At 42.6% G+C, this 20,328-nt stretch overlaps 3 protein-coding genes across 3 annotated transcripts; all 3 read right to left on the bottom strand.

Annotated features, from left to right (window-relative positions):
- Positions 1–1,848: 1,848 nt before the first annotated feature.
- LOC128050629 (protocadherin beta-15-like) lies at positions 1,849–4,152 on the bottom strand. Its single transcript, XM_052642918.1, has one exon. The coding sequence runs from the start codon at positions 4,150–4,152 to the stop codon at positions 1,849–1,851; it is 2,304 nt and encodes a 767-aa protein (XP_052498878.1).
- A 2,817-nt stretch (positions 4,153–6,969) lies between these two features.
- LOC128050667 (protocadherin beta-18-like) lies at positions 6,970–9,360 on the bottom strand. The gene has a single exon (XM_052642978.1). The coding sequence runs from the start codon at positions 9,358–9,360 to the stop codon at positions 6,970–6,972; it is 2,391 nt and encodes a 796-aa protein (XP_052498938.1).
- A 7,546-nt stretch (positions 9,361–16,906) lies between these two features.
- Positions 16,907–19,352, bottom strand: LOC128050615 (protocadherin beta-14). The gene has a single exon (XM_052642902.1). The coding sequence runs from the start codon at positions 19,350–19,352 to the stop codon at positions 16,953–16,955; it is 2,400 nt and encodes a 799-aa protein (XP_052498862.1). The 3' UTR covers positions 16,907–16,952.
- Between the last annotated feature and the right edge of the window lie 976 nt (positions 19,353–20,328).

Below are 20,328 nucleotides of genomic sequence, written 5' to 3'. Positions count from 1 at the left end.
ATCTGTAAAGGAGGGAATTAGAAAGGAAAGGCTGGAAATCTGGGGCATCAACTGAAGCTGCTGCCCACAGTTGGAATTTCTTCATCTCAAGGAAGACTCAAAGCTGCTTTTAAGGCCTTTCAACTGATTAAATCAGGCCCATCCAAATCATCTAGGATATTCTCCGTATTTTAAGAATGATTACGCTCCTCCTCATGGAATTTTCCAGGCAAGAATACTGGTGTGGGTTGCCATTTCCTCCTCCAGGGGATCTTCCTGACCCAGGGATTGAACATGCATCTCCTGCACTGCCTGCAATGCAGGCAGATTCACAAGAACTCCTAATTGAAAAGGACACATGTATTCAAGATACACATGTGTACCCCAGTGTTCAAAGCAGCACTAATTACAATAGCCAGGACATATGAGCAACCTAGATGTCCACCAACAGATGAATGGATAAAGAACATGTGGTACATACATACAATGGAATATTACTCAACTACAAAGAGGAACACATCTGAGTCAGTCTAATAAGGTGGATAAATCTATAGATATTATATACAGTGAAGTAATTCAGAAAAACAAATAACATATTAACACACATAAATAGAATCTGGAAAGATGGTATTGATGAACTTATTGGCAAGACAGCAAAGGAGATGCAGACATAAAGAACAGATTTTTGGACACAGTGGGGAAAGAAGAGGGTGGCAAGATTTGAGAGAGTAGCATTGAAACATATATATTACCATATGTAAAACAGCTGGCCAGTGGGAATTTGCTGTATGATGGCAGGGAACCCAAATCCGGTGCTCTGTGACAACCTAAGGGGTGGAAGGTGGAAGGGAGGCATGATGAAGGGTACATATGTATACCTACCAGTGAGTCATGCTGATGTATGGCAGAAATCAACACAATATTATAATTATCCTCTAGTTAAAAATAATATTTTTTTTAAAAAAGAACTCAGTCATCATGGGTATCATTAAACTCTTAACAGGATCATGACTTCAGTTAGATATAAGGAAGAACTTACAAGTCTTCAACATTAAATTAGAACAGAAAGAATAGATGAAAAAGATGTACTTTGATGAGATAACATGTATTTTAAAGTGAAGGTCCAATGATTACAAGAGTGATTTTGAAATAAATAGGAAATTATACATGTGGCTATCTACTGATAAAAATCCAAACAGAGCTTGGAAAAAATTGGACATAAGTAACAGAAGAACCTGCAGGTATAGTCCATAGGGTAGCGAAGAGTGGGACATGACTGAAGTGACTCAGTACAGCACACAGCACAGCACACAAATATAAATGGATTCCATTCCAAACAGAAGAGGCATTACAGAAAAGTCATAGTTGTGTAAATAACAAAACCTTAAAACCTTCCACTAATAAAAAAATGAAATATGATAAAATGAGTCAGACATTTTTACACAGTGTTATACACAGTGAGAGAAGAACTTTTTAAAGTTAGAATTACTTTTATCCTGAGAGGCTTTCATATTATCATTTAGAAATAAATACTAAAAATTTAACCAGTAGTACGAACTTTCCTGATATAAAATTTTACTAACAATAATTGGAAAACTAATTATAGGGCAAACAGGCCAACAAAACGAAGATTAGCATTACTATGAAAAACTTTAAAAAGAAGAAAGACAGTAGAATTACTACTACCAGGTTAAAAAAGGGAAAGGTGTAGGAGATAAAACTAATGTACGCAGTTGGAGAAGTTTCAGATGCCTAAACGATTCTGGAAGGTTGGACTTCCTTCTGATTTCCTTTCAAAGTTTGATTCTAGAATACTGGAATTTGATTCTAGAATACTGGCGTTTGATTCTAGAATACTGGCGTTTGATTCTAGAATTTGAACTCATTCGTCCCAGTCTCTCCCATCAGACACACCTCGTACTGGTAGCTCTGCGACAGGGTCCCAGTGCCGCTGACGTCCACCAGGTGGCCCGGGAAGTGGCCCTCGGGCACCGGGCAGCGACCCGCCGAGCCCGCCCCGCCCCTCCTGCACAGCCGCACCGCCACGAACACCAGCACCGAGAAGAGGAAGAGCGACGACACCGACGCCAAGGCCACCACCAGGTAGACGGTGAGCGGGTCGGCCGGCGCCGCGGCCGCCGCTTCCGCTTCCGGGGGCGGCAGGTAGGGCTGCGAGAAGCCGTCCACCAGCAGCACGTGCAGCGTGACGCTGGCCGACAGCGGCGGCTCGCCGTTGTCCTTGACCAGCACCACCAGCCGCTGCTTGGGCGCGTCGCGCTCGCTCAGCAGCCGCGCCGTGCGCACCTCGCCGTTGTGCGCCCACACGCCGAACAGCCCGGGCTCCGTGGCCTTGAGCAGCTGGTACGACAGCCAGGCGTTCTGGCCCGCGTCGCCGTCCACCGCCACCACCTTGGTCACCAGGTAGCCCGGCTCGGCCGCCCTGGGCACCAGCTCGGTGCAGGGCGCCGAGGCGTTCTGCAGCGGGTAGAGCACGAAGGGCGCGTTGTCGTTGGCGTCCGCCACGAGCACGCGCACCAGCGCCTGGCTGCTGAGCGCCGGCGAGCCGCGGTCGGTGGCGCCCACGCGGAACTCGAAGGCCCGCAGGGCCTCGTAGTCCAGGGACGTGAGGGCGAAGAGGTGGCCGTTGTCGGGGTTGATGGACACGAGGGAGGCGAGGGGCACGGGCGGGTCGGGGGGCGGCAGCAGCGAGTAGGTGACCTGGGCGTTGGCGCCCGCGTCTGTGTCTGTGGCGCTGACGCTGCCGATGTGCAGGGCGGGGCTGTTGTTCTCGCGGACCCACAGGGTGTAGGAGGTCTGGGTGAAGGCGGGGGCGTTGTCGTTGACGTCGGACACCAGCACGGTTATGTTGTGTTCCGTTTTCAACCTCGGTGTCCCCAAGTCGGTGACAGTAATGGTGACGTTATACTCAGCTTTGCTTTCTCTGTCTAGCGCCCCATTTGTTACCAGCGTGTAGAAATTCTCTTCAGATGGTTTCAGAATAAAGGGGAGATCATCCTGGATGGAGCAAGTCATCCTTCCGTTGTCCCCTGAGTCTCGGTCTCGAATCCTAAACAGGGCCACTTCTGTCTCGGGGGAGTTTTCAGGAATGGGGCTGGTAAGTGATGAAATAGTTAGTTCCGGGGCATTATCGTTAACATCCACAACCTCAATGGAGACAGAGCATTTTCCAGAAAGTCCCCCGCCATCAAATGCATCTATATCCAGATCATATGAGGGTACTGTCTCAAAATCGAGTTTTTTAATTAGGCGAACTTCTCCCGAAAGGCTGTTTAGCTCAAAAGTTGGGCTCATCTCCTGAGAACTGTAAAAAAGGGAATATGATACCTCTCCATTTGTCCCAGTGTCTAAATCTCTAGCAGAAACTTTGACAACTAGGGCGCCTACGGGGCTGTTCTCCAGGACCTGCACCTGGTAGTGGGCCTGCGCAAACTCAGGGGCGTTGTCATTGATATCCAAGAGCAAGATTCTAACCTCGGTGGTACCCGATCGAGGCGGAGAGCCGCCATCCAGCGCTGTGAGGGTTAATCTGAGCAAGGCCTGCTTCTCCCGATCAAGCTCTCGATCCAGCACCAGCTCTGGGTATTTCCTACCATCCCCCCGACTGCGGGTGGAAACATGAAAATAAGAATTGGGACTGATACTGTAGTTTTGGATGTTATTGTTGCCCACGTCCAAATCTTGAGCTTTTTTCAGAGGAAACACTGTCCCAGGAGGGCTGTTCTCTGGGATTTTCAAAGTCATTTCTCTTTCAGGAAACTCAGGAGCATGATCGTTTATGTCTCTCACCAGTAGCTCAGCTCGAAATACTCCCAATGGTTTCTTCAGTAACACTTGAAAATGCATTACACATGGATCTGTAGGGCCGCACATCTCCTCCCGGTCCAGTTTCTCATTTAATGTCAACTTCCCAGTCTGCAGATCGAGCTGCAACCGGGGTTCGTTATCCTCAGAGACCACCCGGGCTTCCCGCGCAGCTAGCTCCCCAACTCCGAGCCCTAAGTCCTCGACAAGGTTGGCCACAAACGAGCCACTCTCTATTTCCTCCATCACGGAATAGCGACGGGATTCCCAGCCTGCAAAAGTCACTCCCAGCAAAAGAAAGAGAATCAGGACTTGCCTTTGTTGATGAAAACGCTCCCCTCCGGCCTCCATCTTTACTTCCACAAATGCCTTTCCAGGATCAAGGGCCAGCTCTATTTTAGGGAAAGATGAGGCCGAGAATGTGATGGTTCTCCCAGTTGGTAACCTGTCCGGAAATGTCGGTGAGTAGCATTTTCTGGAGACTTGTGAGCTTTGCTTACATTACAGTCTTTTCGCTTCCGCTGGAAATCTGATGTAAAATTGGTAGCATTTCCTGGGCATATTTTTTCGACGCCTTAGCCTGCAGCGCCACCATGCGTTGTCTTCGAAAATAATTTCTACAATTGTATTCCCTCTATATAACAATCTAAAAGGCTATTAGAAACTTGAAAATGTTTTGGGGAACAGTATATAATCAGAAAACCAGGCAATCATAATTATTCATACATCATTCAAGGAAATATGATTGATATCTATGTACTAGGTTCTGAAGTACATCAATAAACAATCTAGACATTGTCCCTACCTTCTAGAACCTGCTGTCTAGGTGAGGTGCTTTGAGGAGAACTTAGAAGTGAAACACTTAATGATGATCGGTCATCTTCATCTTGTAAAAATAACAATACAAGCCCATGTGATTTATCAAAAGTCTCTCCACGAAACAGAAGGAATTCCTCTACATATGCTTTTAAATTCTATGTACCCTATGTGCCAGAATTGTGGTTTCCATTGTTTGAATCGCATAAAGGAAAAAGCTACCATTTAAGTCCAGTTTATAATACCTATTATACATAAGGTCAGAGAATTAGGATTTTATGAAACTTTACAAACTATGCGAAAATGCATATGAGGGCACTTCCCATCTCTCTTACCCTTCTCTTTTTCCCTAGCATTGGTCATTGTCTTATAAAGCAGGTATGTACATATTTGTTTCTTTTTTGTGTTATCATTGAGTTTGAGAACTTTGTTTTGTTCACCTTTACACCCACTAACATTGAGAACAGTTACTGGCAGAGCATTCCTGTAGATGCTCAACCAGTATCTGTTGACTAGATCAATGAATCAGTTCAGTTCAGTTCAGTGAATAAGTCACAATTAATTTTAAAATTCTGGTGGATGGATTCTCCTCCTAATATAGAAGTCACCAGCTTTGCTGACATTCTGCTTCATTATATGAGCTGTATAAACAAGGCAGCATGTTCTCAAATGGCTTTTTTTCTATGCTCTTATGAATAGTAATTTGAAATAATTCAGAATGGCATAAAATGTTTTTTCATTAAATGGCAAAATGCCCTGGTTCCTATAAGCAAAGGAATATATTATAATAAAGAAAGAACATAATAACAAAGCTCTAGTGAATCTACAAATAAGTTGTACATCTTTTAAGAACACATTTTACATTGTCAGTGTTTTTGAATATCATTAATGTCATAATGGGCTTCTTCCCAGGTGGCACTAGTGGTAAAGAACCTGCTTGCCAATGCAGGAGACAGAAGAAATGCAGGTTTGATCCCTGGCTTGGGAAGATCCCTTGGAGAAGGGCATGGCAACCCACTCTAGTATTCTTGCCTGGAGAATCCCATGGACAGAGGAACCTGGTGGGCTACAGTCCATAGGGTCGCAGAAAATTCTACTGTGGGACCTATTATTCTACTAGGTAAGAAAGAATTTTTCTAGGAATTTCTAACTTCTGTTAAACACTCCAAAGACCATTCAGTTTGGAAATATCCATCAATTCTTTATAGACCCTCAGAGACTACTACTAATATTCTACAATCTTTGATCCTAAATAGTACATTAATATGAAAACCACTATTTTTTTAACATCTCAAACCAATAGTAAGGTCCAATCTATGCACGACTACCTAAAAATGCTTTTGACAAGGGGAAAAAACAATTTGTCTATCTTATTTAGAGGGAAATTTATTAAAATATCACATATTTGTTTCAAAAAAACTCAATAGAGAAATTGTACTTGAAAGAGATCAGAAAATTCACAACAAGGTTACTCTTTAGGCATCTCCTTTCTTCTTATCTAAGTAGACTGAATTTCGGTGCTTTTTTCATGTATTTAGCCATCATGATAAAATTTTTTTGTTAAGTAATGGGCTATTTTATACTAATTTATAAAGCCATTTTTTAAAGCAGAGAAAATGAGATTGGTCAAGCTTGTATCAGTAACGTCTACCACCTTGTCTGATTATCTGAAATCACAGAGGGAGATAAGTCATATAAAATAAACATGGTTGCAACAATATACTATTACTGAAGAGAGAAGTTTTCTGAAAAAGGTAGGCTGGGATAGACACTACAAAAGGGACCTATTATTTAAATATTTTGAAATAATCTAATATTTCAGTAACATTCATATATATTATACAGAAGGTTGATATAAAGAGAGCAAAAGTCTATAGGAGAAATTGTAGTCTTTTCCACTTAATACAATTGTGAAACAAAAACATGCATTTTGCAGACAGTTCTCCATTAAAAAATTTAAGACAGGTAGGCATAATATGATTCAATAGATGATATAATAATAATTCATTATATTTTATGATGCCCATCTCCTAAGTAACCACAGTATCAAAAAATTAGGAAGCGGTTTCTGAACAACAAACAGAATGCATCTGGAGTCATCTTCAAATCAATAGTGTTTGATGACAAAAAGCTGAAAAATTGAACAAATGTTTGTGACTTGGCAGTAATGAAGTTGAAAGATCTTTCCATCAAAATAGAATAAAGAGCATACATATGACTATATATACTCAAGAAAAATTGCTAACCTTAACTAGGAATATTAAATAAGCAAAAAAATTCTATATGAATCTAAAAGCGAATGGAAACAGTGTATTTTGAAAAAATTTCCAACTCCAATAAACGAATAAATTCCTAATTGAATCCAAAACCATTTAGAAAGTCTGAGTTTTCTTCTACATTAATCATGGACCCCCGATGATTGGAGGCAACAGACTTCAGAACCTTGAACTCTCTGGTCCCAGTTCCTCCCGACAGACACACCTCGTACTGGTAGCTCTGCGACAGGGTCCCCGTGCCGCTGACGTCCACCAGGTGGCCCGGGAAGTGGCCCTCGGGCACCGGGCAGCGACCCGCCGAGCCCGCCCCGCCCCTCCTGCACAGCCGCACCGCCACGAACACCAGCACCGAGAAGAGGAAGAGCGACGACACCGACGCCAAGGCCACCACCAGGTAGACGGTGAGCGGGTCGGCCGGCGCCGCGGCCGCCGCTTCCGCTTCCGGGGGCGGCAGGTAGGGCTGCGAGAAGCCGTCCACCAGCAGCACGTGCAGCGTGACGCTGGCCGACAGCGGCGGCTCGCCGTTGTCCTTGACCAGCACCACCAGCCGCTGCTTGGGCGCGTCGCGCTCGCTCAGCAGCCGCGCCGTGCGCACCTCGCCGTTGTGCGCCCACACGCCGAACAGCCCGGGCTCCGTGGCCTTGAGCAGCTGGTACGACAGCCAGGCGTTCTGGCCCGCGTCGCCGTCCACCGCCACCACCTTGGTCACCAGGTAGCCCGGCTCGGCCGCCCTGGGCACCAGCTCGGTGCAGGGCGCCGAGGCGTTCTGCAGCGGGTAGAGCACGAAGGGCGCGTTGTCGTTGGCGTCCGCCACGAGCACGCGCACCAGCGCCTGGCTGCTGAGCGCCGGCGAGCCGCGGTCGGTGGCGCCCACGCGGAACTCGAAGGCCCGCAGGGCCTCGTAGTCCAGGGACGTGAGGGCGAAGAGGTGGCCGTTGTCGGGGTTGATGGACACGAGGGAGGCGAGGGGCACGAGCGGGTCGGGGGGCGGCAGCAGCGAGTAGGTGACCTGGGCGTTGGCGCCCGCGTCTGTGTCTGTGGCGCTGACGCTGCCGATGTGCAGGGCGGGGCTGTTGTTCTCGCGGACCCACAGGGTGTAGGAGGTCTGGGTGAAGGCGGGGGCGTTGTCGTTGACGTCGGACACCAGCACGGTTATGTTGTGCTCGGTTTTCAGTCTGGGGGTTCCCATATCAGTGACCGTGATGGTTATGATGTACTCGGCTTTATTCTCTCTGTCCAGTGGGCTCTCTGTTTCCAAGGTGTAGAAATTCTTGAAATTAGGCTTCAAGAGAAACGGAATGTTGTCCTGAATTGAGCAAACCATCCTCCCGTTGTCTCCAGAGTCTTGGTCTCGGAGGCTAAAAACCGCGACCACCATTTCAGGCGATGAATTTTCTGGTATGGGGCTGGTAAGAGATGTTACGACTACTTCTGGTGGGTTGTCATTTACATCTACAACACTGACTAAAATTACTGATTTTCCTGAAAGGCTCCCACCGTCAATGGCCTGAATATTTATTGTGTAAGACTGAACTAATTCGAAATCCAGAAACGCTTTTAAACGGACTTCACCAGAAATTGGATGGATTTCAAATGTCTTCTGTATGTCTCTGGAAACGTGGGAAAATGAGTAAGATAGTTCTCCATTTATTCCTGTATCTAAATCTGTAGCAGATACCCTGACGACCAAGAAGTCCAGAGGGCTGTTTTCTGGTATCGGAACCTCATAGACGGACCTCTCAAACTGTGGGGCATTGTCATTGATATCTAAGACCAACACACGCACCAATGTAGTTCCAGACCTCGGTGGAGACCCGCCATCCAGGGCTGTAAGCGTTAATCTAAGCTCAGGCTCCTTTTCTCGATCCAGAGGTTGGTCCAGTAACAGCTCTGGGTATTTTCTACCGTCCTCGCTGTCTTGCAGTTTAAGGTGGAAATGAAGATTGGGATTTAATGTGTAGTTTTGGACACCATTCTTTCCTACATCCAAGTCCTGAGCGCTATCCATTTGGAACGAGGTTCCCGGAGCAGTGCTTTCTGAGATTTTCAGAAGTATATGTTTGTCTGTGAACGTGGGAGTGTGATCATTTATGTCTTCAACCCAAAGCTCAGCCCGAAAAAATTGCAAAGGATTTTCAAGTAATACCTGGAAATGCAATATACATGGCTCGGTAAGATCGCAAAGTGCCTCCCGGTCCGGTTGCTCATTTAAGAGCAAGTTGCCAGTCTGCAGATCCAACCGCAAGTGTGGTTTATAATCATCAAAGATGACTCTGGCCCCCCGTGCAGCCAGGTCTTCCACACCCAAACCTATGTCTTTCACCACGTTGCCTATAAAGGAGCCGATCTCCGCTTCCTCTGCTACAGAATATCGCCAGGTCTCTGAACTCACCAAAGACCCTCCCAGGAAAACAAAGAAAAGCAGCACTTGCCTTATCTGCTGAGGGTTTCCTTTTCCTAGCTCCATCGCTAGTCAAATGCCTTTCTGCGGAAATATTTCACTGCAATCTCAAACAGCTTCTCTCATCTACCAGCATGAACCTTTGGGAGCCTGTAGACTTGCAGTTCTGTGGCAAAGGAGTTTCTGGCTCCCTAGCTTTCTCTTGAAAGCCTCTTTTAATCACTGGTTCTCCGGCATTCCCAGTTCCAAAGGTTCAGGGAAACCAGAGCGGCTGAGGGTACAAATATTTTCCAATGTTATCCTGCAGCGCCACCACGCGACTCTACAGATTCTCAGGTTTTAAATATAGTCAAGTAAGTTTGAGACAAAATATTAATTTATCCTGTTTGTTGATAATGCAAAAGGTATTTTCTCCTGTATTCCTATATTTCTCCTATATTTCTTTTCTTTTTTCTTTGTAGTATGTGATGCTGTTACTTTTACATCTTTAACACAATAGACTACAATCTCTAGAGCTGTGGTGGATATAAAAAGCGTATTTAAGATATCATCCCAAGCTCAGATAAGTTATGCTTCCTCTGAAGACAATATATAAAACAACTAAAAATAGTTAAGAGGACTCTTTTATGTAATTAACTTAGTGAGCAAGAGTTTCCAAGAAAAATTGGAAATGGGACCAGAGATCTTAGTCTTCTCTAGGTATTGGCAAATACACTTCAAAAAAATGATAAGGATAAAGGCATGCACTGGAAACTGAACCTGGTATATGAAAACAGTTGTTCAGGGGAGGCTGGACAATACTGGCTGGGTAAATGGTACTGTTTATTTAGGAATACTCCATAAGTGACCTACCTGGCAGAAGTAGAAAGTAAATGCTCATCAGTATTGAATAACGTAAGATATGTCCAGTTTCTGTCAACATTTTTAAAAAGTTGAACAAACTGGAGCCCAGTTTAGTTGTGGAACTGAATTCTGTTTTGTACACCCAAGCCTTTCAGAGACATAATTCTATATATTTTATTCCTCCATTCATTAATTTGTTTGGCAAATATTTATTGAGCATACACTTTGTGCTAGGCATGGTGATTAGTGTTGGGGTAGAATGGGAAACAGACAGACATAGTTTCTGTCCTGAAAGATGGAGGCAGAAAAGTGATCACACATTTAAAATAGAGCATAATGAATGCCATGATAAGCAAAAGTTCATGCTTGTATAAGAGCATAGATGAGGGTCACCTAACCAGAATTTTACTTCCTTCTCCATTTGGAAGTACAGGAAAGACTTTTCTGGAAAAAGTAAATTCTGGTTTGATACATGAAAAATGAGTATGAGTAATCCAAATAAAAATTGGACATGGGCTAAAATTTCCAACAAACTAAAAACATGGTTGTACAGATCCAAAATGACAGAAGTGTTTTGGAAGAACTGAAAGGATCAGTATGGCTGAGCCATAGAGCAAGAAGAGAGAAATGGTGAGATTGGAAAGATAAACAAATAATTTTGTAACACATGCCAAGGTATTTGGACTCTACATAAATAGAAATGTGAGATTATTGAAAGGTTGTAAATAGAAAAGTGACATGACCCAGTTTTATTTTTTAAAAGATCATCTTGTTTCAGAGTTGATGATAAATCACAGAGGAGAAAGACTAAAGACAAGGGACAGATTAGAAGTTGTTGCATTAATACAGTTAGGTGGTATTGCTCTCATCTACAAATGCAGTTATAGAGTTGTATTAGGATAATAAAGATAAAATATGCAGTATGTGGTGATTAAACAAAGTAGAATAAGAATGAGTAAAAGTAAATGTACTTTTTTTTCAGGCTTAGGGAATTGGGTGAGTGTTAGTTCTGTTAACTGATAGAATGAACACAGGAAGACCAGAAGGCATACGGATAGAGCTAGAGAAAACATTTAGTTTTGATGAAGGGAAAATTTTAATGTAAAACATATTGAGTTTGAGGTGTCCATAGAGCATCCATATAAATTATTACATAAATGATCTTACATTATATAAAGGGAGGAAGGTGGTTTGGGCTGCAGAGAAAATTTGGGACTTACTGATCTGAATGGTGACTGAAGCCCTTAGAGAAATAATGTAAGTTGTAAATTAAGAGAAGTATGTTTGAATTTGTGATTTTAGAGATGCAGCTCTAAAAGACTACTCTCTTTAGAAGTGGTCATGGTCATATAGATCTACTAGACTTGGGAAGAATTGGATGTCACTTGAGATGAAGATAGAGAGTAAGTCAAACTCCTGGACTTAGGACTGTAGTAAGGGAGGGACAGAGGAAAACTGTAAGAAGTTGTATTTGAAAACTAGCTTTACCCCACTTCTCTCCCATGATCTTGATTAATTTAAAATCAACTGACATCCAGTTAACTTGATTCCCTCATTTGATAACAAGCAAAGACTATTTAGGCAGGAAGGTTTGCTAATTTCTTTTAGCACTTTGAAGGTAGTTTACTTTTAAAAAATATCCGTTGCTACTGTTGAGAAATTGTCAACATGGAACATAGCTTTCAGTCTATCATGTGTTTAAAGATGAAAAGTCTTTTTCCTATGACTTTACTTTAAAAAAAATTCTGCTTTTTTCAAATTTCACAGTGGTTTCCAGGTATGGTTATCTTTTGTTTATCCTGTTGGGCTTATTTGGGTCTCTTGAATCTGTGCACTTATGTTTTCATTAATTCTGAAGAATTCCCAGCCATTTTTTTTAAGATTGATTTATTGGCTGCACCAGGGTCTTCATTGCTGCATGCAGGCTTTCTCTAATTGCAGCAAGCAGGGGCTACTCTCTAGTTGTGGTGCTTGGACTTACCATTTTGGTGGCTTCTCCTGTTGAGGAGCACCAGCTCTAGGGTGCAGGGGCTTCAGTAGTTCCCTCTAGCAGCATGTGGGATCCTAGTTCTTAGATCGGGGATCCAACCTGTGTCTCCTGCTTTGCAAGGTGGACTCTTAACCACTGGACAGCCAAAGAAGTCCCCCAGTCATTAGTTTTTCAAATATTGCCTCTGATCCAGTCTTTCTCATTTCTCCTGGAATTCTGGATAAATATGTTAAACTTGTTTACTCTGTTATCCTTTTCTAACCATCTCCCCCATATTTTCTATCTTATTAACCCTACGAGCTGCATGTGGGATATGTTATTTTCTGCTCTATCTTTTGCTCCACAAATTATTTTGTTGCATTTAGTTTTATATTAAACCTTTTATGCAGTTTAAAATTGTATCACATTTTTCAGTTATAGGAGTTCCATTTGATTCTTTCCTAATCTCTCACAATTTATTGTTTCTTGTTCCCTGTACATTTTAAAGTATATATTTTATTTCAGTTGAAGTTGTTAGCTTATTATAGATATAATGTGTCTGATAATTGAAACATCTGAAGTGTTTACAAATTTGAAAAGTGAAACTGTTAGGCGCTCAGCTCTTTGCAGCCCCATGCACCATAGCCCACCAGACTTCTCTGTCTATGGAATTCTCCAGGCAAGAATACTGGAGTGGGTAGCTATTTTCTCCTTTAGGGGATCTTCCCCACCTGAGGATCCCCTGGGTCTCCTGCATTGCAGGCAGATTCTTTACCGTCTGAGCCACCAGGGAAGCCCATTTGCAAGTTTATTTATTTTTTTTGTTCCATGTTTTGCTGGGTTTCACTCATGGTGTCATATTTCCTTGTGCATCCAGTTTTCTTTATATTTAACATAAAAGTTATTTATATAAATAATTCTAGGCATAAGATGAAGTCTCCATTTGGTTCTATCAAGATCTGGGACGACTACTTGTCAACTACCACCGTAAATTAAGTTCAACATTAAAAATAAAGTTCAAGGCTGAAATTGTACACAAGGGCTCATCAATTTCCAGTTTATTATCATAAAGGTGGTAGTTCTTAGGAATCTGAATTTATTGAAGTGAAGGTCTTCTATCAGCTTCTCAGTATGTTAGGCTTTGATTTTCTCCCCCATATACACCATCAAAATAGAGGTTCACATTTCCCAGAATTCCAAATCCCAGGGAAAAAAATTGATTGGGTGTTGCTTTATCTTTCTGAATTACCTTTTAACATTAACTGTGACCTGACAATGTATTAGTGTTTTATTAAGCTATTTTTTCCAGTGGGAGTGTTGGTGTACATAATCTGCTGCTGCTAAGTCGCTTCAGTCATGTCCGTCTCTGTGAAACCCCAGAGACGGCAGCCCACCAGGCTCCCCCATCCGTGGTATTCTCCAGGCAAGAACACTGGAGTGGGTTGCCATTTCCTTCTCCAATAATCTATACCACCCTTACTAAAAATATAAAATCTCAAGGATATTGTTATGTCTCAAAATGAGAAGCAAATACTTTGTTCTCATGGAGTGTGGGGAATTGATCTTATTGAGAGGATAGAGAATATATATATTTTGACCAACTTGGTCTGATCAATACTAAACCAACTATGATGCTGCAATCAATTTAAGAAGTGTCTTTGAAGAAATAGTTTTTTTGGTCATTGATACTGGTATAGCTTACACTTCTATCTGTACCCCTATTTAAAATACACATCTTCTTTCCTACATCTGTTCCTTCTTCTTTTCTTCCAATATGTTTATATATTTGTATATTTTTACAAGTATATTATGTAGTATATGGATATATTGGTACTGTACTATAAATCTCAGTCTCTTTTTTCCTTTTTTCTTCCTTTTAAAACATTTGGAATTTATCCATATGATTGTACACCTAGTTCACTCCTTTTCAACACTGCATAGTAAAGTGAAGGGAAATGTTAGTCGCTCAGTCATGTCCGACTCTTTGCCACCCGGCAGACTATAGCTCACCAGGCTCCTCTGTCCGTGGGATTCTTCGGGCAAGCATACTGGAGTGGGTTGCCATTCCCTTCTCCAGGGGATCTTCCTGACTCAGGAGTCCAACCCCAGTTTCCTGCAGATTGTAGGACTGTAGGCAGAGTAAGTTCACTCCTTTTGAATAATGCATAGTGCTCCTTCACAAATATGTTTCACATTTATCAACTGCTTTACCGATGACTATGTAGACAGGCTCCTATTAATTGCTTTCCCAAGATAAACATTCTTATGCACATCACTCTGTAAAGCTATATTAGAATTTTCTGGCTATATGCCCCAAAGTAGAAATGCTAGATCATAAACTGTGTATATTTTTATATTTTTAGTAATACTAAATTTACATACAATACTAAATTTCATTAAATATTATTTAAATTCCCTCAAAATGGGGGTATATGCAATTTTCTATGCATATACATCTATGGTTCCATATGATGTTACCCAAATTTCTCATCTATGGGTATAAAATTATTTTATCATGTATATCATCAACTAATGAGGTTGTGTGTAACTTTGTGTTCTTTTCAGACTTTGTTTTCCCCTCTTTTGAATTACTTTTCTCTTTTGTCCTTTAAAAAACATTCTATTGACTCTCTTGATTTTCTGACTTTTGCTGATCTGCAGGAGTTATCTGAATAATCTAAATATTAATGCTTCTGAGTTAAAATGTTGCAAGTAGCTTCTCCCTGCATCCCATCTGCTAGTTTATCTGAGCTATCCTCTAGTTTTAAGGTAGTAATATTTGTCAGTTTTTATCTTTATTGTTTGCACTTTTCAAAATTTATTATTTTTAAATTGAAGGATAATTGCTTTACAATATTGTGTTAGTTTCTACCGTACATCAACAGGAATCAGCCGTAGGTATACACATTTTCCCTCCTGAAACTCCCTTCCACCTCCTGTTTGCACTTTTAAAACCTTGTTTAAGAAAGTGAAACCAACAGTAAGGTCGTAAAGAGATTTTTACTTAGATATTTTCTTTATATAGTGAATTTTCCAGCCAATTTTACTGGAAAAGTAATCAGTCTCTCCCTCCCTCCGGTAATTTTGACATCTCTTTAGTCATGACTAAATTTTCATACATAAAAGGCTCTGACCTTGAATTTCATTCTATCTGGCAGTGTACAAGCTTGTTTCTGAATTATTCAAGTAGAGTATTTTGTTCTTGTCTATTCTTACTCTTATGAATAAGAAAAGTAAGATTTGCTTCTTATGCCTCTGAGAGGTAAAGAGGGTCCAAACATTTTTTTTTTTCAGGACTGTATTGCTTAACGGAGAAGGCAATGGCACCAACTCCAGTACTCTTGCCTGGAAAATCCCATGGATGGAAGAGCCTGGTAGGCTGCAGTCCATGGGGTCGATAAGAGTCAGACATGACTGAGCAACTTCACTTTCACTTTTCACTTTCATGCACTGGAAAAGGAAATGGCAACCCACTCCAGTGTTCTTGCCTGGAGAATCCCAGGGACGAGGGAGCCTGGTGGACTGCCATCTATGGGGTCGCACAGAGTTGGACACAACTGAAGCGACTTAACAGCAGCAGTACTGCTTAAATGTCTAGTTAATAAAATTCTCACAATTAGTAAGTATCTGTTGCAATGCAAAATAAGACCAGTAAAAGCTTCATGAAGCAAAAAAAAATTTCCTAACAAAATTGGAATTTGTTTTACCTATTTTACAACATCAAGCAAAATTGCATCTTACTACATCATCTAGTCTATAATATTTAATTTTATAAGAGAAATCACAGAAATGTATATGCACAGTAGCTTTATTATCCACACTACATTCTAGTTACTAAAATCTCCACTGAACTGTACACTTATAGATTGGAGATATTATGATTTGGAACACCATGAGGCATCTATAAGCCATTAATATAAACCCATCCTTTGTGAACATCTGAGAAAGAGCATAAATATTAAGGATCTTTAATATTTACTTTTAAAAATTAAAAGTGAACTGAGTTCATTTCTTTAACAGTTTGAATTTTCATCTTAATTCTTAAGAAGTTTTTATCTTTATTTTATTTTACTTAAGATGACACCATAAACAATCAAGCCATGTAATGAACACTATAAAATAATACAAATTTAAACTGGCAAATGTGGCATATTGAGAGAAAACAAAGCAGCAATGTAAAATAGCAGAACTCCTCCCCTCAAAACAGCATCAATGACAATGAGAAAAAAGGAAAATTACTTAAGAAATCACTAATTTTCAATGTGGTCAGTTTTGTCATAAAGTGAATTCATGAAAAACTCGATATAACAATAACCAAAACAAATAAGGTACCCTACTACTGAATATGGACAGGTAGCACTTTTACCCTTTATGATGAAAAATTTCAAAGGGACGAGTGCAATAAGATCCAATATACTTTCCACCCAGTCAACAGGACTTTTAATTTTTGAAGTCTCTATCTATGCTTTGATGAAATATCTACAAGTAAATTACATATACAGTGACATTCCCTAATACTTTAGAATTTGCACCTCCAAATAATAGTCATCTTGCATAACAACGCCATTATCATAACAAAAAATTAGCAATAACTCTATTACTATGACATTTAGACCAAATGTACCAAAAAATCAGAAAACTATTTTTCCATGACATTATATAGCCACTAATTTTTAAAGCCACTGAAGATTTTTAAAGCAACTGCGAGGAGAGCATGAGAAATGATAATACATGCAACTACCATCCAACATAAAATATATTACAGATTGGCAAAAAGGGGCTTACAAAAAAAAAGTGGGGTCTATAGTTTGCCAAGAATAACAAAACATCAGAAGTTTAAATTATTTTACTGAAGGTTGAGTCTAAAGCTATTTCTAAAGTTCTCATTTTCCCCTATATGCCTACCGGAGTCTTGGACTGGAAGATCAGGGATAATCGGCTTCAGAAATTTAAATTCATTCGTCCCAGGACCTCCCATCAGACACACTTCATACTGGTAGCTCTGCGACAGGGTCCCCGTGCCGCTGACGTCCACCAGGTGGCCCGGGAAGTGGCCCTCGGGCACCGGGCAGCGACCCGCCGAGCCCGCCCCGCCCCTCCTGCACAGCCGCACCGCCACGAACACCAGCACCGAGAAGAGGAAGAGCGACGACACCGACGCCAAGGCCACCACCAGGTAGACGGTGAGCGGGTCGGCCGGCGCCGCGGCCGCCGCTTCCGCTTCCGGGGGCGGCAGGTAGGGCTGCGAGAAGCCGTCCACCAGCAGCACGTGCAGCGTGACGCTGGCCGACAGCGGCGGCTCGCCGTTGTCCTTGACCAGCACCACCAGCCGCTGCTTGGGCGCGTCGCGCTCGCTCAGCAGCCGCGCCGTGCGCACCTCGCCGTTGTGCGCCCACACGCCGAACAGCCCGGGCTCCGTGGCCTTGAGCAGCTGGTACGACAGCCAGGCGTTCTGGCCCGCGTCGCCGTCCACCGCCACCACCTTGGTCACCAGGTAGCCCGGCTCGGCCGCCCTGGGCACCAGCTCGGTGCAGGGCGCCGAGGCGTTCTGCAGCGGGTAGAGCACGAAGGGCGCGTTGTCGTTGGCGTCCGCCACGAGCACGCGCACCAGCGCCTGGCTGCTGAGCGCCGGCGAGCCGCGGTCGGTGGCGCCCACGCGGAACTCGAAGGCCCGCAGGGCCTCGTAGTCCAGGGACGTGAGGGCGAAGAGGTGGCCGTTGTCGGGGTTGATGGACACGAGGGAGGCGAGGGGCACGGGCGGGTCGGGGGGCGGCAGCAGCGAGTAGGTGACCTGGGCGTTGGCGCCCGCGTCTGTGTCTGTGGCGCTGACGCTGCCGATGTGCAGGGCGGGGCTGTTGTTCTCGCGGACCCACAGGGTGTAGGAGGTCTGGGTGAAGGCGGGGGCGTTGTCGTTGACGTCGGACACCAGCACGGTTATGTTGTGCTCGGTTTTCAGTCTGGGAGTTCCCATGTCAGTGACCGAGATGGTGATGTTGTACTCTGCTCTCTCCTCTCTGTCCAGTGCTTTATCTGAAACTAGGGTGAAAAAGTTCTTGAAGGTCGGTTTCAGAAAAAATGGGAGGTCATCTTGGATAGAGCAAATAATCCTTCCATTTTCTCCAGAGTCTTGGTCTCGGACACTAAAAAGAGCCACAAGGGTCTCTGCGGCGTTCTCTGGAATTATCTTTGTGATTGATGAGATGATCACTTCCGGTGGATTGTCATTTGTATCTATTACTTTCACCAAAAGAGTGCATTCTTCGGAAAGACCCCCACCGTCTGTTGCCTGAATATTTATAGTGTAGGATTGTACTACTTCAAAATCCAGTTGTGATCTCAAATGAACTTCCGCAGATATTGGATTGATTTCAAATGTTTTACGAATATCTTCTGATGCATGAAAAAACGTATAAAGTATTTTCCCATAATTTCCTGCATCCAGATCCTTAGCAGAGACGGTGATAATCCAAGAGCCAACCGGTGCGTTTTCCGGGACCTGTACCTCATAGAGCCTCTGCGGAAATTCCGGGGCGTTGTCGTTGATGTCTAAGACCTTGATGAGGACCAAAGTTGTCCCAGACCTGGGCGGGTTTCCACCATCAAGTGCTACAAGTGTTAATCTGAGCTCAGGCTCCTCCTCATGATCTAACGCTCTGTGCAGGACCAGTTCTGGGTATATCTTTCCATCGTCGCTGTCTTGAATTTTAATGTAGAAGTGAGAATTTGGGCTAACTGTGTAGTTTTGAAGACTGTTGCTTCCTACATCCAAATCTTGGGCACTCTCCATTAGGAATGTAGTTCCAATAGTGGTACTTTCTGATATTTTAATAACTATTTCATTGTCAAGAAATGTAGGGGAGTGATCATTTATATCTTTGATGTGCAGCTCAGCCTGAAAAAACTGTAAAGGGTTTTCCAATACCATCTGAAAATGCATCACACAGGGCTCCGTGGAGCCACACATCTCTTCCCGGTCCAGTTTATCATTTATCAGCAAATCCCCAGTCAGCAAATCGAGGTGCAAATGCTTTTCATTATCATCACATACTACCCGAGCCTCCCGTGAAGAGAGCTCCTCCACACCAAGCCCCAGATCCCTTGCCAGATTAGCCACCAAAGAACCGATCTCTGTTTCCTCTGCCACAGAATAGGGCACAGACTCAGGACGCGCCTGAGACAATCCCAGTAAAACAAAGAGAATCAGGACTTGCCTTTTCCGCAGAACGAGTGCCCCTCTGATCTCCATGGTTCTTTGAAGAAACCTCTTTTGTGGAAATTTTTTAGTTCAGCCCTAATTTTGCAAACTGAGGCTCTGATTTTTTTTCAAGTTGGAAACTTCTGAAGGCTATATAAACCTCCAAGTCTGTAGGTGACACGCCTTAATACCTCTCTTTTCGGTGGGTTGGACGTTCTCTGTTCTCATGAATAATGGAGCCCTGTGCTGTAGAAACTGTTTTGTCTTATACTGCAGCGCCACCATGTGTCTCTATGAATTTTTTTCAGTAAAAAATTTTTTCTCTTTGAACAAGTAATTCATCAACTCATCTGGAGTATTTTAAAGCAAATCCCAGACATCATGTATTTTTACCTCTAAATACTTCACTAAGTATCTCTAACAGATAAGGACTACAGATTTAGTGATACCTTAATACATTTTATATTCGATATGTGTTTGCATTTCCCCATTTTCTTTTAAATCAGTATTTAAACAACGTTCATGAAATGCATTGAATTATCACTGTTTTGAATGCTTGACAAGAAGAACCATTAAAATATCCGGAACCGAAAAAATTATGTTTTATTCAGGCCATTTCTTGTGTTATTGCAAATGTTTTCTCCTCTTCAGTCTTGTAAACGCTTATAGATTTCAGTCAGTTATGGTTAATATTGTCATTACTTTTTCACTTGTATATTTTTAAAAAACTACATATTAAGGACATGACATTGTCTTTATGGGGCTCAAAGGCTAGAAAATTTGGTAATCACAATATGTCAAAGTAATCAAATATGCCAGATAATCAAAATATGCCAAAATATATGCATAGGTAAATAGGAATATGTAAATACCTAGAAGACACATCTTATACCCAGGAGATAGCACTGCATAGTGGTTATGAACATGGATTCTGGAATCACAGTATCTACATTAGAATCCTAGTTCTACTACTCACTGTCTACAGTCACGGGCAAATTATGTACCTCTGCTTCCTTACCTATAAAAT

This window comes from Budorcas taxicolor, chromosome 7 (genome assembly GCF_023091745.1).
Source record: "Budorcas taxicolor isolate Tak-1 chromosome 7, Takin1.1, whole genome shotgun sequence".
Lineage (NCBI taxonomy): Eukaryota > Metazoa > Chordata > Mammalia > Artiodactyla > Bovidae > Budorcas > Budorcas taxicolor.
This window is presented reverse-complemented; position numbering and strand designations above follow the sequence as displayed.

Coding starts and splice junctions, on each gene's coding strand:
- LOC128050615 (XM_052642902.1), bottom strand. CDS start 19,352: ATGGAGATCAGAGGGGCACTCGTTCTGCGGAAAAGGCAAGTCCTGATT.
- LOC128050667 (XM_052642978.1), bottom strand. CDS start 9,360: ATGGAGCTAGGAAAAGGAAACCCTCAGCAGATAAGGCAAGTGCTGCTT.
- LOC128050629 (XM_052642918.1), bottom strand. CDS start 4,152: ATGGAGGCCGGAGGGGAGCGTTTTCATCAACAAAGGCAAGTCCTGATT.